The sequence below is a fragment of the Ciconia boyciana genome, chromosome 31 (assembly GCF_034638445.1).
Source record: "Ciconia boyciana chromosome 31, ASM3463844v1, whole genome shotgun sequence".
In the NCBI taxonomy this organism is placed as follows: Eukaryota; Metazoa; Chordata; class Aves; order Ciconiiformes; family Ciconiidae; genus Ciconia; species Ciconia boyciana.
In genome coordinates, this window is record NC_132964.1 from 1,209,702 (window position 1) to 1,229,421 (window position 19,720).

General features: G+C 63.3%; 1 protein-coding gene across 5 annotated transcripts; it reads right to left on the reverse strand.

Annotated features, from left to right (window-relative positions):
• Window position 1: 1 nt before the first annotated feature.
• Window positions 2-19,720, reverse strand: PNPLA6 (patatin like domain 6, lysophospholipase). Of its 5 annotated transcripts, none has more exons than XM_072848355.1 (36): window positions 19,658-19,720; window positions 18,214-18,283; window positions 18,047-18,109; window positions 16,224-16,311; window positions 16,059-16,141; window positions 15,881-15,978; window positions 15,665-15,805; window positions 14,667-14,826; window positions 14,476-14,556; window positions 13,481-13,609; window positions 13,309-13,389; window positions 13,121-13,229; window positions 12,925-13,017; window positions 12,683-12,789; window positions 12,399-12,590; window positions 11,595-11,672; window positions 11,143-11,348; window positions 10,890-11,021; window positions 10,684-10,807; window positions 10,490-10,603; window positions 10,110-10,185; window positions 9,835-9,975; window positions 9,144-9,207; window positions 8,903-9,071; window positions 8,658-8,840; window positions 8,466-8,584; window positions 8,220-8,376; window positions 7,635-7,751; window positions 7,449-7,518; window positions 6,382-6,498; window positions 3,892-4,040; window positions 3,667-3,819; window positions 2,732-2,848; window positions 1,405-1,501; window positions 1,207-1,316; window positions 3-398 (listed from the first exon to the last, which is right to left on the reverse strand). In XM_072848355.1, exons 2-36 carry the CDS (start codon window positions 18,250-18,252, stop codon window positions 333-335), a joined length of 4,023 nt encoding a protein of 1,340 aa, XP_072704456.1. In that variant the 5' UTR covers window positions 18,253-18,283; window positions 19,658-19,720; the 3' UTR covers window positions 3-332. The 5 variants fall into 5 exon arrangements, with proteins under 5 accessions (XP_072704458.1, XP_072704456.1, XP_072704457.1 ...); XM_072848356.1 differs by lacking the exon at window positions 19,658-19,720 and adding an exon at window positions 18,623-18,745; XM_072848357.1 differs by lacking the exon at window positions 10,490-10,603 and having other exon boundaries at window positions 2-398; window positions 10,648-10,807.

Here is a 19,720-nt window from a genome sequence, read left to right on the forward strand (position 1 = left end):
GTTCATTTTAAATAATAATAATAATTAAAAAAAAAAAAAAAGAAAATATACAGCAGTCACTTCCCCTCCTCCCCAGCGGGGCACGGCCGGGCCTTGGAGGGGGGATTTGGGCCAGTGCAACAGTGCAGGAGGGGGGGGAAATGGGGGTCCCTGGAGCCCCCCGCGTCACCCAGCCTGGGGACGGCGATGGGGACAAGGTGGGACAAGTGGGAAAGTGCCGCGGGGCCGAGCCCCGGCCGGGGAAGCGGCCGCAGAAAGGGGGGGTCGGTAGGGGACACCCCCGGGGAACGGAGGTAGTGCCGGCTCTTGGGCTCCTTCGGTAACGTTTGGGGTCAGGTGTGGGGTGCAGAGGGGTCCCGGGCTGGGCTCAGGCGGTGCCGCAGGCTCTTCTCCTCCTCCTGAGGAGAGATGGGACATGTTGGGGACACTGGGACAGGGACACTGCAGCGCCCACGGGCTCCAGGCTGTCCCCGAGCCTGCAGGGAGCTGGGGACACATGGGGGACACTGGGACAGGGACACTGCAGCACCCAGGGGCTCCAGGCTGTCCCTGAGCCCGCAGGGATCTGGGGGACACGTGGGGGACACTGGGACAGGGACACTGCAGCGCCCACGGGCTCCAGGCTGTCCCCGAGCCTGCAGGGAGCTGGGGGACACGTGGGGGACACGGGGACAGGGACACTGCAGCAGCCATGGGCTCCAGGCTGTCCCCAAGCCTACAGGGAGCTGGGGGACACGTGGGGGACATGTGGGGGACACTGGGACAGGGACACTGCAGCACCCAGGGGCTCCAGGCTGTCCCCAAGCCTGCAGGGAGCTGGGGGACACGTGGGGGACACTGGGACAGGGACACTGCAGCGCCCAGGGGCTCCAGGCTGTCCCCGAGCCTGCAGGGAGCTGGGGGACACGTGGGGGACACGTGGGGGACACTGGGACAGGGACACTGCAGCAGCCGTGGGCTCCAGGCTGTCCCCGAGCCCGCAGGGAGCTGGGGGACACGTGGGGGACATGTGGGGGACACTGGGACAGGGACACTGCAGCACCCAGGGGCTCCAGGCTGTCCCCGAGCCCATTTTGCAGGGTGTCCATGGCCAGGAGCAGGATCTGCCCCAGGAACACCCCACACGTGGGATCGGGGCACCCTTGGGAGCCCCCGGACCCAGGGACACCCCATTTCAAAGGCTCTCCGCGGCCGCGGGGCACTCACAGCCTCCAAGGCGCCGGCGCCGGCCCACTCGGAAGGGGCGAAGGTGTCCTCCTCGCCCCGCGCTGGCTCCGGCCCCTCGTCCTCGTACTCGGTGAGGTAGTCGGACTCCTCTGGGGGAGCACGAGGCGGGGGGCACGGTCAGGGTCCGGATCCGGATCCAGCCCCGCACCCCGGACCCCCGCCTGCCCGCCAGCTCACCGTCTGCGTATCCGTCGGATAAGTACGGCTTGGCGGGCTCGATGCGGGAGACGATCTCCGCCAGGTCGGTGAAGCCGGCGCTGGGGCACGTGAGCACCTAGGGGAGGAAAGGGGGGGGGGGCCCCGAGCAGCCCCCCACCATGTGCGAGAGGGGTGAGGATGGAGGGGGCAGAAGGAGGGACGTGGGATGGGTAAGGGGACACAGAGAGAGGGACAAAAGGAGGCAGGGGTGACAGGAGGTGGACCAAGGAGGGGATGGGAGATGGACCAAGAGGACGAAGGATGAAGGGGGTTGGGACGGGAGATGGACCAAGGAGGGGACAAGGATGCTCAGGGGGACAGGAGAGGGACCAAGGGGACAAAAGGATGATGGGGAGGGGACAGGGGATGGACCAAGGAGGGGACAAGGATGCTCAGGGGGACAGGAGAGGGACCAAGGGGACAGGAGATGGATCAAGGGGACAAAGGATGACTGGGGGGGGACAGGAGATGGACCAAGGAGGGGACAAGGATGCTGGGGGGGACAGGAGAGGGACCAAGGGGACAGGAGATGGATCAAGGGGACAAAGGATGACTGGGGGGGGACAGGGGATGGACCAAGGAGGGGACAAAGATGCTGGGGGGGACAGGAGAGGGACCAACGGGACAGGAGATGGATCGAGGGGACAAAGGATGACTGGGGGGGACAGGAGATGGACCAAGGAGGGGACAAGGATGCAGGGGGGGACAGGAGAGGGACCAAGGGGACAAAAGGATGATGGGGAGGGGGACAGGAGATGGACCAAGGAGGGGACAAAGATGCTGGGGGGACAGGAGAGGGACCAAGGGGACAGGAGATGGATCAAGGGGACAAAGGATGACTGGGGGGGACAGGGGATGGACCAAGGAGGGGACAAGGATGCTCAGGGGGACAGGAGAGGGACCAAGGCGACAAAAGGATGATGGGGAGGGGGACAGGAGATGGACCAAGGGGACAGGATGATGCTGGGAAGGGACAGGAGATAGACCGGGGTGGCAGGGTCATGAGGATGGACCAAGGGGACAGGAGGACGGAGTGGGGTGGGGGAGACAGGAAGACGCCAGTGAGGGACAGGAGGACACCAGGGGGGACAAGTGCACCAGGAGGGCTAGAAGGACATGGGGGAGCCAGAGGGGACAAGGGACAAGCAGGGTGCTGCTCCCTGGAGATGGCTCCAGGGCCAGGGGGAAAAAAAAAAATCCTTAAAATCAGGGTGCCAGGGCCAGGGTGGCCCATCCCAGGATGCCTCAGGGCAGGTCCCCACGCAGCCACCACCACCCACGGGCCCTGGTGCCACCCCCTGCTCACGTCCATGCGTTTGCTCTCGTAGAAGTCAGCCGAACGCCGGTCCTTCACCATCTTCTCGATGATGTCGCCCCGGCTCCAACCGTCGAAGACCACCTTGCCGTGCTGGTACCCTACGTCCTGCAGGGAGAGCAGCCGCAGCCCCTTGGTGGCCCGGGCACCCCAAATGATGGCCTGGGACACCCCAAATGATGGCCCGGGCACCCAACTCATGGGTAGGACATCCCAACTGATGGCCCAGGACACCCTATTGATGGCCAGGGCACCCAACTGATGGCCAGGGTACCCCAAATGATGACTGGGATGCTCAACCTTGTCAGGACACCCTAAATGATGGCCAAGGGTACCCCATTGATGGCTTGGGCACCCTGACCAATGGCCCAGGCAGCCCAACTGATGGTCAGGGAGCCCCAAATGATGACCTGGGTAGCTGGAATGATGGCCCAGGCACCCCAAATAATGGCCAGGACATGGCAACTGATGGCCCAAGCACCCTGAACGATGGCTCGGGCACCCCCCAGATGATGGTCTGGTCATTCTATTAATGGCTGGGATACCTGAATGATGGCTTGAGCACCCAACTGACGGCAGGGGCACCCCACCAATGGCCAGGACACCCCAACCGATGGACCAGAGCACCCCCAAATGGTGGCTGGGGCACCCAATCAATTGCTGGTTTACCCTACCTGATGGCCAGGAGACCCTGTTAATGGCCTGGACACCCAACTGATGGCAAGGGCACCCCAATCCACATCTGGGGCACCCCATTAGTGGCCAGGGCACCCTGTTAATGGCCAAGACGCCCCAATCAACAGCCAGGACATTCCAACTGATGGCTGGAGAACCCCAACCCATGGTTTGGGGCATCCTGTGATGGCCAGAGGCACCCTAAATGATGGTCCAGGCCACCCCACCAGCCTCTCCATCCCCCAACTCACGTAGATCTCGTCGAATTTGCCGAAATCCATGGTCTTGAAGCGGTCGATGGGGGGGCGGATGTACTCGCAGTACGAGCTGGACTTCACCACCTCCAGCTGCCGCACGCACGACACGTAGGCCAGGCGGGACTGGATCTCCGCCATGTCGGGCACCTGCGAGGATAAAATGCTCAGCACCCCGCCCGCACCATCTCACCAGCATCCCCGCATCCCACCGGTCCTCACCTTGACTTTTTCAGCCCAGGGGTTGAGACGTTTCCAGAGAAGCCACCAGCCAGACAGGCTGTCCCCATAGTTGCACAGGTCTGTCTCATCCTGGCTGCCCACGTCGATGGCAATCACCGTCTTGGCACCCATGTTGCGGGCAATGTCGGCTGCGGGGTGGGAAAGGAACAAGCTGGGTCGGAAGCGTCGTGGTTTCCCCCGGTCTGAGCCCACGGTGAGAGGTGGTGGCACGAGCGGAGCAGGGAAATGGGGGCGAGGGATTGTCCCCAAGGCCGGGGCTGGATGGCAAAGCCATGCTGGAGCTCGTGGTGGGACGAGCAGTGTCCTGTGGGTGCTGGAGTAGGGGGCAGGAGCCCAGCGGCAGGACTGGTGGGGAGCAGAGCATGTGCTGGGGCAACGGGAGGGCACAGGCAAGTTGCAGTGTCTGTGGTGGGATGCGAAGGAGCGTGGAGATGCCCCAGGAGGACACCCAGTGGAGAGGACACCAGGAGATGATGCGAGGGGGATGGAGATGGCTTGACATGGAGGAGGATGGAGGTGCTCCAGGAGGACACCTGGTGGTGAGGACATCAAGAGATGATGCAACATGGAGGAAGGTGGTTTGCATGTGAAAGAGGATGGAGGTGCTCCAGGAGGGCACCCAGTGTTGAGGACACCAAAAGACGATGCAAGACGGAGGAAGGTGTCTTGTACATGTAGGGGAGATGAAGATGCTGCAGGAGGGCACCCAGTGCTGAGGACACTGAGAGACGATGACGCAGGATGGAGGAAGGTGGCTTCAAAATGAAGGAGCCGCAAAGATGCCGCAGGAGGCCACCCAGTACCAAAGACACCAAAACATGGTGCAGGATGGAGGCACGTGGCTTGCATCTGAAGAAAGATGGAGATGTCCTGGGAGGGCACCCGGTACCAAGGACACCAAGAGATGACACAGAATGGAGGGAGGTGGCTTGCATGGGAAGGAGCATGGAGGTGTTCTGGGAGGGTACCTGCCATCAAGGACACCAAGAGATGGTTTGAGATGGAGAGAGGTGCCGTGCATGTGAAGGGCACCTGGTGTCGAAGACATCAAGAGAGAGTTTGAGATGACAGGAGGTGGCTTGCACATGAACGAGGATGGAGATGCCCCAGGAAGGCACCCAGTGCCAGGGCCACCAAGAGATGGTATGAGACAGAGGGAGGTGGCTTGCCTGTGAAGGAGGATGGAGGGCACCTGGTGTCAAAGACACCAAGAGGTGGTACAAGACAGATGGAGGTGTCTTGTAGGTGAAGGAGGACAGAGAGGCCCAAGGAGGGCACCTGGAGCTGAGAACATCAAGAGAGGATGATGCAAGATGGACAAAGGTGCTTTGCACATGATGAAGCATGAAGATGCCGCAGGAGGACACTCAATGCTGAGGACACCAAAAGATGGTGCAGGATGGAGGGAGGTGGTCTGTACCTGCAGGAGGACGGAGATGCCCTGGCAGGACACCCAATGCCGAGGACACCAGGAGAGGATGATGCAGGATGGAGGAAGGTGGTTGGCACATAAGGAGCACGGAGATGCTCCAGGAGGGCACCCATTGCTGAGGACACCCAGAGATGATGCAAGATGGAGGGATATTTTTTGCATGTGAAGAAGGATGATCTGGGAGGCCACCTGGTGCCGATGACACCAAGAGACGACGCAAGACTGCGCAACTTTTTTGGCACATGAAGGAGGATGAAGATGCCCTGAGAGGACGCCCAACACCGAAGACACCAAGAGATGATGCAAGATGAAAGGATGCATCTGGCATATGAAGAAATATGAAGATGCCCTGAGAAGCCACCTGGTACTGAGGACACCAAGAGATGACACAAGATGGATGAACGCTTCTTCCATGTGAAAGAGGCTGAACACGCCCTGAGAGGACGCCCCAACAACGAAGACACCAAGAAGATGCAAAACCAAGCAAGATGTCCCAAATCCAACCTCAACATCGCCATCCATTGAGGACCCAGCTCGTGGTGGCCATGCAGCCCCCACCCAACCGCCCGCCACCGCCCTCGGGGCCAGATCCGGCGCCGCATTGGCTGCCGCCCTGGTTGGGCGGTGGCGGTGACGGCGTTGAGCTGCTACTTGCCTGGCAGATTGTTGATGTAACCACCGTCCATCAGTAAGTTGCCGTCCTTGGGGTCGCAGAGTGGCGGTAGGTACCCAGAAAGGGTCATGCTGGCTCGCACGTACCGCCAGAGCGAGCCTGCGCCGGCGGGAACAAACGCAATGAGCACGGCCCGCCCGAGACCCCCCCCGGGGGGCTGCCCCTCGCCCCTGCCTGTGCCCGGGGCCATCTGCACCCCATGGGTGCCCAACAGGCACCCACGGGTGGCAGAGGAACCCGTCGCGTGCCCTGACCGGCCATTTGCGAAGCCCGGGTGGCTCAACTTGGGATGGGACGTGGTTTTGGGGGGTGGGAGGGGATATTTTTTGGGGAGGCCGGTGGCCCCGGGGAGCAAGATGCTGACCTGGGACATTGTTAACATAGCAGCCGTCCACAAGCCAGTGGCTGTCCTTGGGGTCGCAGAGCGGCGGCAGGTAGGGGGTATAAGATGCACTGGCTCGGACGTAGCGCCAAAGGCTGCCTGCCGGAGGGAGAGGACACGGTCACGGCCACGGGGGACGGGACACGCCCGAAAACCCGGCGGTAGGTGACCGAGGACGTTGGCACCGCGCCGGTGGGACATTTGCAGCCCCAAGACCAAGGGAAAGCACCTCGGCCATGCCGGGATGGGGAAGGACGGACGGGCGAGATGCTCGCCGGAGGGTTAGAGGTGGTGAGCGGGGATTAGTTGGCGTTAGAGGCCAGAGGCAGAGCGAGAGCCAGGCTGCTTACGAGCCACCGCATGCGCCCCGTGGACGGCTCAATGTCCCAGGTGAGCTCCGACACCAGGCAAGGAGGAGGGGCAGCCACCGCGATGTTCCCACCACCGCAATGTCCCCCCCACCACCACATCATCTCCACCACCACCACATCGTCCCCACCGCCACGTCTCCACCACCACCACGTTGTCTCCACCACCACCACAGCATCATCCCCACCACTAACAGCATCATCTCCACCACCACGGCATCATCCCCACCACCAATGGGCATCATCCCTGCCACCGCGGCATCCCCAGCACTGCCACCGCGTCCCTGTGCTCCACATGCCGTGAGCGTGGGTTACTGGGGTTAGTGGGAAGCAGATATGTTACAGGGGACATGCATGCTCAGGGTGGCGAGATGTGGCTCCACACACCAATTCTGCCCCCAACCCCACCCAGGACGTGGGGCACAGCCAGACCCCCATGGGGACCTGAGCCTGGTGGCGTCACCAGCACCAGGTGGCTCTGGGAAGCCACCACTGCCCGGGCTCACCATGAGCCCTCCAAGCCCTTTCCTCACCGTGCCAGGATGTGTCCTCCCCATGGCACATGGCAAACCTTCCCCCGTGGGGCAGCGACACCGTTTTGGGGTGCCGGTGAGGAGGGTCCCCACGAGGGGGGATGTGGTGGCACCGGAGAGCTTCCCTGGCTCCCTGGGGAGCTCTTACCGTCAGTGTGCACCCGCATGGCTGAGGCTGTGATGTCAGTTGTGACGTTGAAGTAGGGCAGCCACAGGTCCTGTGGGGACAAGATGGGGCAGGTGACGCAGTGGGGACGTTGGTGGGTGGGTAGGGAGCTGGTCGGACCCCCCACCATGGGTGGGTGCGGAGCCGGCAGGCATCTGTGCGACGCACCTCGATCTGCTTGTCCTGGAAAACCTTGTTGATGCTGGCGTTGAAGGCTGAACCCGAAAACATGGAGGTGATGGGGTAGGTGAGGTCCAGGACAGTCTCGAACACTGAATTCATGCACTGGAGGAGGAGGATGATGATGAATAAGAAGAGATGAAGGAGGAGGAGGAAGAAAAAGAAGGAGGAGAAGGATGAAGAAGAATGAGGAGGAAGAGAAGAAGGAGGAGGAATAAGAAGGAGGAGAAAGAAAAAGGAAAGAAGAAGAGGAGCAGAAAGAAGCAGCAGAAGAAGAAAAGGAGAGAAGAAGGTGGAGGAGGAGGAGGAAGAACAGAAAGGAGGAAAAAAGAAGAAGAAGGAGAAGACGAGGAGGACGACTAAGAAGGAGGAGGAGAGAAGGTGAAAGAGGAAGAAGAAGGAGGAAAAAGAAAAAGAAGAAGGAAGAAGAAGAAGAGGAAGAAGGAGAAGGGGGAAGAAGAAAAAGAGGAAGAAGGAGAAGGTGGAAGGAGATGCTTTAGAAACACCCCAGGCAGGGCTGGCCACAGGCAGGGAGGGCCTTCGCTGGGGTGGGGGACGTGCCACGGCACCCACCTTGGCCCACTCGCGCGCCCGCTGCTTGGTGCGGACGGCGCTGCGCTCCTCGGCGTAGAGCGCCCCGATGAAGGCACCGATGGAGGTGCCACCCACCATATCGATGGGGATCCCCGACTCCTCCATCGCCTTGATCACCCCGATGTGGGAGCAACCCCTGGATGGACGGAGAAAATAAAGAGGAGGATGGATGAGAGCGGGACCCCCACCCTGCCGGGTCGCATCCTGCCACGGCGCGGCACCCACCTGGCCCCGCCGCCTCCCAGGACGAGGGCGATGGTGTTGCCGGTGAGGACCCGTGCCAACCGGGAGAAGTCGCTGTGCCGGTCAGCGCTCTTCTCAAACACCTTCTCGTACATCTCCCGCTGCGGATGGGACGGACGATGGGTGCCGATGACGGTGGTGGACCACCGAGGTCACCCAGGGGGACACACGTACCAGTTTGGTGGGGCTACGGCGGGAGAAGACGCGCCGGGGACACTTGATGTGGAGGTGGCCCGAGCACCAGCTGCGCATGTTGAGCCACTCAACGGTGCGGGAAGGGCTGGGACCATCCTCGCGGTGTAGGAGGACCAACTGCTTCAGCGCGCGCACTGCCGTGTTCTCCAGCATCTGCTCCAGCTGTAGAAGCCATCAGCCACCCTGCGCGGTGTTGTCCCACCACCGCCTACCCCCCACCTCACCTCTCCCAGCGCCGGCTCTTGGTCGCCCAACCCTACGATGAGGATGCAGTCGGCTTGACGGATGCAGCGCACGGTCCACGGTGTCAGGGTACAGTCGGTTTGGTACAGGACGATGCGGTGGATGTCCTCCTGCTGCGCCAGCCAGCCCGACAGGCGGTACTCCTGGATGCTGCCAAGATGGAGGGGTCAGCCGGCGGCACGGTAGTGGGTCGCCGGTGATGTTCCTGCCGATGGGAGTTACCTGTCCAGTGCCGAGGAGCCGAGACAGGCACGGATGATGTCACTGGTGAGGAGAAGTGTGGGACCTGGGAGAGGTGGGGACATGGTCACTGGTGCCCCATGGGGCTGTGGTCACCACCGTGCCATGGGGCTCTGTCATTGCCATGCCATGGTCACCACTGTGCCATGGGGCTGTGGTCACCACCATGGTGTGGTCACCATCATGCCATGGGGCTGTGATGGTCACCACACCATGGAGTCCACCATGCCACAGGACCATGGCCACCTCCATTCCATGGTCACCACCATGCCATGGGGCTGTGGTCACCGCCATGGTGTGATCGCCACCATGCCATGGGGCTCTGGTCATTGCCATGCCTCGTCACCACCGTGCCATGGGGCTGTGGTCACCACCATGGTGTGATCACCACCATGCCAATAGGCTGTGACAGTCACCACACCATGGAGCCCACCATGCCACAGGACCATGGCCACCTCCATTCCATGGCCACTACCGTGCCATGGGGTTGCAGTCACCACCACACCAGGTCACTGGTGTGCCACAGGACCATGGTCACCTCCATTCCATGGCCACCACCATGCCATGGGGCTGCAGTCACCACCACACCAGGTCACTGGTGTGCCATAGGACCATGGTCACCTCCACGCCATGGCCACCACCGTGCCGTGGTCACCACTGCGCTGGCACTCACCGATGGCGTTGAGCGCGTGCTTGAGCTCCAGTGTGAAGGCAGCTGTGGGCACGTCATCGCACACTGGCAGCACGGCCACCGTTGACAGGTTGCTGGTGGGGTTGGTGGGCTCTGAGCTGGAGGCCATGCCCAAGCCAGAGCCTGCATGGACAGAGACGCGGTGGCAGTGGGGGGACACCACCATGGGGTGGTAGACACCTTCCACGTGCTGCTCCGAGGATGGCCACCGGCCTTGGAGAGGGCACCCCCTTGTCCCCAGTCCCTTCAGGACCTACCTGCAAAGGGGCCACGGAGCTGCTGAAGGTTTCCCAAGATCTTTTGGCTCAGGAGGTGGATGAGGCGGGTGACAACCTGCAGGGACAAGGACGGGAATGGCCATCAGACCTGGCAGGGCTTCCCAAGCTGGAGACTCATTAACACCCCAGACTGGTGTCTCACACGCCTTTTTGGGTGCCACCACCACCACCCATCCTTGGGGACCTCAGAGAGGGACAACCCTTTAGTACATCAGCCCTTCTCCTCCAGCAGCTCAAATCACGTCTTTAATTCCTTAATTTAAGCTGGTTTTAACGAGCGTTGCAGCCACCAGCTGGGGGGGACATGGGGACATGCTCCTTCCACGGGAAGAGGGTGCAGACCCCTCTTCTGGGGGTACCTGGGGGTATCTGCGCTTGATATTGTTCAAGGTGCCCTCAGGCAGCTTGGCCAGCTCCGTGTCCCGGACCGCGTGGACCGTGGTGGCACGGGGCTGCCGGGTGAGGGCTTCCACCTGGAGAAGAAGACATATAGCCAAGATGTATCGGCAAGACGTACAGGGCGCCCATCGCTTGGCCCCGACATGGCTCTCACCACGCCGATGAGGTCCCCGCGGCCGTACTCCCCGATGAGCTCCTTCTTGCCGCTGCCCTTCTGGATGACGGAGCGGAGACGCCCGTTGAGCGCGATGTAGGTGCAGTCCGACTTGTCACCCTGCCTGGGGACACCACCAGTAGGACCTCAGCCCCCTGTCAAGGTGGTCCTCAAGCTGAGGTAGACACTAACCTGTTGGTACCCACCTGTAGAGCGCCCGGCCGGCCTCCACCGCCATCCAGTCGATGGCGAAGTCCATCTGGCGCACGAAGGGTGACATACGGGCAGCCACCGTGTGGGCAACGCTCAGCACCACGCTGGGCTGCTCCCGCATGATCCTATGGGTCAACAGCAGTTGAGGGACACGGTGGTGGCCCCAAGAGATGCCACCACAGCGCTCACCGCAGGAATCCCCTTTGGCATCAACCCCAGACCTCCTCCGCTGGTGCCGGGACTCACTCATAGAAGTCCGACTTGGAGATCTTGAGGAAGGTGCAGTCGCGGTTGGCCTTGATGGTGAAGATGAGGGGCTCGCCGGTGAGCACGGCCAGCTGTCCCACCATCTCGCCGGGCTGCGTCAAGAAGAGGCAGACGTCCTCCGCCTTGTCGATCATCCGCTGGTACACGTGCAGGCAGCCCCACAGCACAAAGTGGAGGCTCACATCCTGCCGAAACGGCACCCTGTCACCGTTGGGGGCCACCTGGGACCCCCAGGCATGAGGGGTCCCACCAGCACCGCTTGGAGTTTCTTCTGGTCCTCTTCACAGGGTGTTTTGCACCCTCCAGGTAGCTCTGGGGATCATTCCTGCCCCCCACCACCCATAGGGCAGGAGTAGAAAGAGTAGCACCCCATGGAAATATAGGGCGGGAGGAGCAAGATGCCACACCAGCTCCCCGAAACCCAGACCCACCTGGTCCCCTTGGCGGGCAATGACCGTCCCGGCTTTGGCGTGATGGAGCAAGACACGGTTGTTGAGGAGAGAAGGGTCCTAGAGGGAAGAACGGCATCACATGAGGTGATGGGGACCATCATGAGGAGATGGGGACCACCACGAGGAGACAGAGGACCATCAGGAGGCCACGGGGACAACCATGAGGAGATGGAAACCCACCACAAAGTGATGGAGGACCACCACGAGGAGACAGAGGACCATCAGGAGGCCACGGGGTCAACCACGAGGAGATGGGAACCCACCACAAAGTGATGGGGGACCACCACAAGGAGACAGCGGACCACCCCAAGGCAATGGGGACCACCACAGAGTGATGGGGACCACCACAAGGAGGCAGCGGACCACCCCAAGGCAATGGGGACCACCACAAAGTGATAGGGACCACCACAAGGAGATGGGGGACCATCCCAAAGAGATGGGGGACCACCCTGAGGCCACGGGGACCGCCACGAAGTGATGGGGATCTACCATGAGGTGATGGGGACCCACCACAAAGTGACGGGGACCCACTATGAAGCAACAGGGACTCCTACGAAGCAACGAGGGACTAACAAGATGCGACAGGGGATCACCATGAGGTGATGGGGACCACCACAAGGCCACAGGGACCCACCACGAAGCAACGAGGACCCGCCATGAAGTGACAAGGACCACCACAAAGCCACGGGGGACCACCACGAAGCAACGGGAACCCACCGCAACGCAACAGAGGACCATCACGAAGCCACGATTCCCCCGTGCTGGCACCGTTTCTGCCCTCACCTCCACCTTCATGAGCTTGACCAGTTCCCGCTTGGCAGCCTCAAAGATGGCGCTGGTCTGGCGGCCCTGGTAGGGCCCGAAGGGACAATCGCCGGTTGCCGAATCGTCCTCGCAGTAGTTGTAGTGGTAGACACCAGAAGGTTGCTCCTCCACCGTCACCGACTTGCGCTCCTTGGGCTCATGCGAGACGGACTGCGGGGAGACGGGACAGCTCCGGCACCCGTCCGTGGCCACCCCGGTGGGGAGGATTTGGGTGGACGTGGCGTTGCCGGATCCGGCTTTACCCGGGAGAAGGCGGCCAAGGCGCCGGTGCTGTCCTCCTGCAGCGACACCGAGATGCGGCCGCGCTCGTAGGCCATGTCGAAGTCGGAGCGGGGACCCTTCTGGATGCCTGCAAGGGGTGAGGGAGGGGACCGGGGGGGTAACCGGCGTCCGAGCTGGGGATGCTGGGGGGGGTGCACAACCCTTGGGGGGGGCTACACGACCCCGGAGGACCCCCCCCTCCTTCCTCCAGCCTCTGACCCACCGGAGATATCCACCGGCATGGAGATGCAGCGGCTCAACGGCGGCGGTGGTGGCGGCACGGGGGTCTCCAGGCCTCCGGTTTTCAGCGGGTCGGCTGCAAGGTGAGACCACCATGAGCACCGACAGCCGAGCCCCGCACCATGGCGGTGGCAGGATGAGGGGGGGGCGAGTCCCAGCACCCCCTTCCCGGCTCTTACCCGGCTCCCTGCCTTCGTCGGCACTGCCGAGCCCCCGCTTGCCGTGGCGGACGGGGCTGGTGCGGGCGGCATGGCCGGGTTGGGGGAAGAGCCGCAATGGTTGCATGTCCTACAAAGGGGGACATCAGCGGGGCTGGGCGGGGGTCCGGATCCGGCCTGACCCCCCCCCATTTTTGCCACGCACTCACGTGGCTGAAGAGCTCATTCGTCAACCCAAGGTAGTTGTGCAAAGCCAAGAAGGTGACACGCTGCAGGCGCACCATGATGATCTAGGAGGGGGGGACAAGAAGGGACAAGAAGCCATCAGTGGTCCCCTGCCACCCCAAGGGTCCCCCCCATGGCCCCCCAACGCGGACTCACCTGTACCACCCGCACCAAGCTCTCGGGGTACTTCTCAAAGACGGCTGAGAAGGCTTCAACCGGCAGCCGTAGGACAGTGGAGTCCTCTGCCGCCCGGGCACACACCGTCCGGTACGGTCGCTGGTGGCCCTAGGTGACATGCCATGGCGTTGGTGGCCTTGCCGGGATGGGGAGATCCATCCTGGGCATGGATGGGGGACGGTGGCAGCTAGGGGCTGGCAAAGCCTGCTGGTGGCACTGGGCTTTTGGCTGGTTGGGCTTGGGGATGGCCACGGTTGGGTTTGGGGACAGCTGGTGAGGCTTGGGGATGGCCACGGTTGGGCTGCAGGGGCTTGGGGATGGCCATGGTTGGGCTGGAGGGGTTTGGGGACAGCTGGTGGGGCTTGGGGACAGCCACGGTTGGGCTGCAGGGGCTTGGGGACGGCCATGGTTGGGCTGGAGGAGCTTGGGGACGGCTGGTGGGGCTTGGGGACAGCCACGGTTGGGCTGCAGGGGCTTGGGGACAGCTGGTGGGGCTTGGGGACAGCCACGGTTGGGCTGCAGGGGCTTGGGGACAACTGGTGGGGCTTGGGGACGGCCACAGTTGGGCTTGAGGATGGCCACAGTTGGGCTGGAGGGGTTTGGGGACAGCCGGTGGGGCTTGGGGACAGCCACGGTTGTGCTTGAGGGGTTTGGGGACAGCTGGTGGGGCTTGGGGACAGCCACGGTTGGGCTGGAGGGGCTTGGGGACAGCCGGTGGGGCTTGGGGACGGCCACAGTTGGGCTGGAGGGGTTTGGGGACAGCCGGTGGGGCTTGGGGACGGCCACGGTTGGGCTGGAGGGGCTTGGGGACAACTGGTGGGGCTTGGGGACGGCCACGGTTGGGCTGCAGGGGCTTGGGGACGGCCACGTTTGAGCTTAGGGGGTTTGGGGACGGCCACGATCAGGTGTAGGGGGCTTGGGGCCAACCACAGCCTGTCACCGGGGGGTGTTGGGGACAGCCCCGCCACCGGTACCGTGATGACATCAAGGATGCTGAGCAGGCTGTGCACGCTGTCCCCGGGGAACACCTCCTTCATCACCGTCTCCTTCCCATCCTACGAAGCACAACCCCCCCCCCTCATTTTACTCTTTCCGTCCCCATCCCCCCGCGGTGTCCCCATCCCCCTGCCATCTCCCCGTCCCCCTCTCGTCCCCGTCCCCGCACCGGTTCGGTGAGGAACAGCTCCAACTTGCCGTCCTGCAGCACGTAGATGCTGGTGTCGGGCTGGCCGGGCCGGAAAACGTAGTCCCCTTGTTGGCACTGCTGGAAAACCATGTGCTTGCAAAGCTCCAGGAACAGCGGCTTCTCGAAGTGGCCCAGGACCCTGCGGGGACGAGGCCGGGGACAACGGGTGACACGGAGCCCGCCGGGACCCACGGCGATGGGGACGCAGAGGGGGAGAGAGCGGGAGGCAAAGGGGAAGAGCGTCTTTGGGCGCGGCGATCCGGCTTTGCCCGTACAGAGGGATGGATCCTGAGCCTGGGGGCTGATCCTGACCCACAGCGATGGATCCTGACCCACAGCGATGGATCCTGAGCCTGGGGGCTGATCCTGACCCACAGCGATGGATCCTGACCCACAGGGATGGATCCTGAGCCTGGGGGCTGATCCTGACCCACAGGGATGGATCCTGAGCCTGGGGGCTGATCCTGACCCACAGCGATGGATCCTGACCCACAGCGATGGATCCTGAGCCTGGGGGCTGATCCTGACCCACAGCGATGGATCCTGACCCACAGCGATGGATCCTGAGCCTGGGGGCTGATCCTGACCCACAGCGATGGATCCTGACCCACAGGGATGGATCCTGACCCACAGGGCTGGATCCTGACTCCCTGGGGGCTGATCCTGACCCCAGGGATGGAACCTGACCCACAGCGATGGATCCTGACCCCCCCTGGGGCCGGATCCTGACCCACAGGGACGGATCCTGACCCCCCTGGGGCCGGATCCTGACCTCCGTGGGGCTGGATCCTGACCCACAGGGACGGATCCTGACCCCCTGGGGCCAGATCCTGATCCCGGGGCTGGATCCTGATTCCCTGGAGCCAGATCCTGACCCCAGGGATGGATCCTCACCCCCCAGGGCCTGATCCTGACCCCGGGGGCCGGCTCCTGACACACACCCCCCCCCCCCCAAGGGGCCCGATCCTGAGCCTCACCGGACATTTTTGAGCATGTAGAGGACCTCGGAGGGCAGATGGGAATTGGCCACGTCGAATTCGGTCAAGTCGGCTTCCAGCACCGAGGGCGGAGGCTCCTTCAGCTGCAGCGTGGGCAGCTCCTTCTGGATGCGCAGGAACCTTGGGGACAAGGAGGTGACATCGGGGCACGGCCACCACCAACCCGCCCGTCTCCCGCCGCTGGCGGCACCTCACTTTTTGGCGATGTTGAGCATCTTGAGCTTCTTCTTCATTCGGGGCCGGGAGGTGCTGGAAATGGTGGTGTCCACCAAGGAGGAGGTGGATTGGGAAACCTGGGGTTGGGGACACCAAGCCGGGATGTCACCCGACGGTGACACCATGAAGTCACCCCAGCTGCCACCCCGAGCGTCACCTTGCGCATGATCTTGCGGCCGTAGAAGAGCATCTTGTCCCGTTTTCGGAAGCGATATTTCGGTGTCCCCTGCGCGGGTATTTCTGGGGACACGACGGGGACAGCTTAATGGGGCGCAGCCCTGTCACCCCCTGTCCCCAAGGCCACCGTGGCAGTGTCACTCACTCTTAAGGCGCAGCCGGCGGACCAGGACCACGATGGCAGCGGCGACGATGACGGTGAAGAGGCTGAGGCCGAGCATCGCCCCCAGGACCTGCGGAGGGAGGGGGGGGGTCCCCACGTGTCCCCGGTGTCCCCCGGGGGACAGGGACGAGCGCAGGGGGTGAGCGATGGCAGTGCCACCTTGGTGACATGGAGGGATAGGCGGGGCTCGACAGCATTGGGATGCTGTCCCCAGGGGCGTGGGGACAAGTTTGTGTCCCCTCAGGGTGCTCAACAACACTGGGGACCAGGACACTGTCCCCAGGGGCGTGGGGACAAGTTTATGTCCCCAGAGGCATGGGGACAAATTTGTGTCCCCTCAGGGTGCTCAACATTGAGGACCAGGACACTGTCCCCAGGGGCGTGGGGACAAATTTTTGTCCCCTCAGGGTGCTCGACAGCACTGGGGACCAGGACACTGTCCCCAGGGGTGTGGGGACAAGTTTGTGTCCCCAGAGGCATGGGGACAAATTTGTGTCCCCAGAAGCATGGGGACAAATTCGTGTCCCCTCAGGGTGCTCAACATTGAGGATCAGGACACTGTCCCCAGGGGCGTGGGGACAAATTCGTGTCCCCTCAGGGTGCTCAACATTGAGGACCAGGACACTGTCCCCAGGGGCGTGGGGACAAATTTGTGTCCCCTCAGGGTGCTCAATAGCCCTGGGGACCAGGACACTGTCCCCAGGGATGTGGGGACAAGTTTGTGTCACCTCAGGGTGCTCGACAGCACTGGGGACCAGGACACTGTCCCCAGGGGCGTGGGGACAAATTCGTGTCCCCTCAGGGTGCTCAACATTGAGGATCAGGACACTGTCCCCAGGGGCGTGGGGACAAGTTTGTGTCCCCAGAAGCATGGGGACAAATTTGTGTCCCCTCAGGGTGCTCGACAGCACTTGGGGACCAGGACACTGTCCCCAGGGATGTGGGGACAAGTTTGTGTCACCTCAGGGTGCTCGACAGCACTGGGGACCAGGACACTGTCCCCAGGGGCGTGGGGACAAATTCATGTCCCCTCAGGGTGCTCGACAGCATTGAGGATCAGGACACTGTCCCCAGGGGCGTGGGGACAAGTTTGTGTCCCCAGAGGCATGGGGACAAATTCGTGTCCCCTCAGGGTGCTCAACAGCACTGGGGACCAGGACACTGTCCCCAGGGGTGTGGGGACAAGTTTGTGTCCCCAGAAGCATGGGGACAAATTCGTGTCCCCTCAGGGTGCTCGACAGCACTTGGGGACCAGGACACTGTCCCCAGGGGTGTGGGGACAAGTTTGTGTCCCCAGAGGCATGGGGACAAATTTGTGTCCCCTCAGGGTGCTCGACAGCACTTGGGGACCAGGACACTGTCCCCAGGGGCGTGGGGACAAATTTGTGTCCCCTCAGGGTGCTCAACAGCACTGGGGACCAGGACACTGTCCCCAGGGGCGTGGGGACAAATTCGTGTCCCCTCAGGGTGCTCGACAGCATTGAGGATCAGGACACTGTCCCCAAGGGCATGGGGACAAGTTTATGTCCCCAGGGGCATGGGGACAAATTTGTGTCCCCTCAGGGTGCTCGACAGCACTGGGGACCAGGACACTGTCCCCAGGGGCGTGGGGACAAGTTTGTGTCACCTGGGGGTCCAACAGCATTGGGAAGCAGGTTGCTGTCACCTGGGGACATGGGGACACATTTGTGTCCCCTCAGGGGGTGCTGAACAGCACTGGCGATGGGGACACCGTCCCCTGGGGGGGTGGGGACACCGTCCCCTGGGGACATGGGGACAAGTTCCCGTCCCCTGGGGGTCCTCACCGCGCCGGTGGGGAGCTGCTCCTCGGCGAAGAGCTTGGGCAGCACGGCCGTCAGGGACGCGTCCTGCGGGGACAAGGGGACAGCTGAGCCCCCGGTGTCCCCCGCCACGCTGGGGACACACACGGGGGTGACTGTCACCCCTACCCGGCCGCGGTGACACGTCCTACCTCCGCCTCCTCCTGCGGCTCCGACTCGCTCTGCCCCATGGCCGCGGCGGGGCTCCGCCCATGCAAAAACCTGCGGAAACGGGAAAAAAATAAAAAATAAAAATGAGAGGTTTGTGACACGGGGACCCACGATGGACACCGAGGGACCGGTGACAACGGGGTGACATCCCCACAGCGCAGGTAAAACTCCGCCGGGGGTCGAGTTTGGCCTCGATTTGCTGCGTGACGCGGTGAGGTGAGAAACTGGGGTGTCCCCAGGGTGTCCCCAAGGTGCTCGGTGACATCGAGTGGCCGGGAGGGGACTTCAGGGTGTCCTCCCCTCCCCCCCCACTTGGGGACTTTAGTGTCCCCTCCCCGGTGGGGAGAGGAAGTGCTGGCAGGAACCCTCCGTTGCGACAGCCTCGCTCACCGCGCCCAGGCCACCGGCCGCTGTCACCTGTCACCGATGTCACCCCGAAAGGGTCCCCGAGCGGCGGTGCCACCGCCGGGCCTAGCCCCGGTGTTGTCGTCGTCGTGTGTGTGTGTGTGTCCCCCCCCCGCCACACGTCACCACCGTCCTTCCCAAGGACACCCCAGGGAGGTGACGGTGGCATCGGCGGGCACCGGAGCGGGGACGTCACCGAGGCTGGCACGTGTCACCCCCTGCCATCGAGGGTCACCCCACGGAGGGGGGACACCGCCGAGCGTCACCGCACCGCGCCGGCTCCCGGCACCCTGTTTGCGGCAAAGGCGGCGCCGGGGCCCGGTGACGCTCCCCATGGGTGACAACTGCCCCCCCCATGGGTGACAACTGCCCCCCCCAGGGGTGACAACTCCCCCCCCGCCATGGGTGACAACTCCCCCCCCATTACCCCCCCCCATATTAGCCCCCCTCGCTGGCTCTGCCCCCTCCCCACGGCAATATCCCCCCCCCCAAATTGTGCCCCCCCCGGGGCAGTAGTGACCCCCCGGTATTGCCCCCCCCCGCATTGCCACCCCCGTATTGCCCCCACCCCCCAACTCCTATTTCCCCTCCCCCACCCCCATCACCCCCCACCAGGTTCTGCCCCCCGACTTTACTCCTCCCCCAGGCTAAAATTGCCCCCTCCCCCAGCTAATATTGCCCCCAGCTACTATTGCCCCCCCCCCCCCGGTATTGCCCTCCCCAGGCGAATATTGCCCCCCGTAACTGGGGGCTGATGCTGCCCCCCGGCGTTATTACCCCTCCCCAAGCTAATATTGCCCCCCAATTAGTCTTCCCCCCCCATGGGCTAATAAGCGCCCCCCGGCATTATTGCCCCTCCCCAGGAGAATATTGCCCCCCTCCCCGGGCTATTCCTGTCCCCCGGGGTATTGCCTCCCCCAAACTGCCCCCCCAATCCAGCCCTGGCCCCCTCCCCGGGCCCCCCAAAGCCGGTGCTGCCCCGCACCCCCGGGGCGGCGATGCCCGCCCCCCCGCCCTCACCAGCCGCCGGTCGCCGCCCCGCGCCCCGCTCCGGCCTCGGCGGTAGCGGCGGCCCCCGCGGGG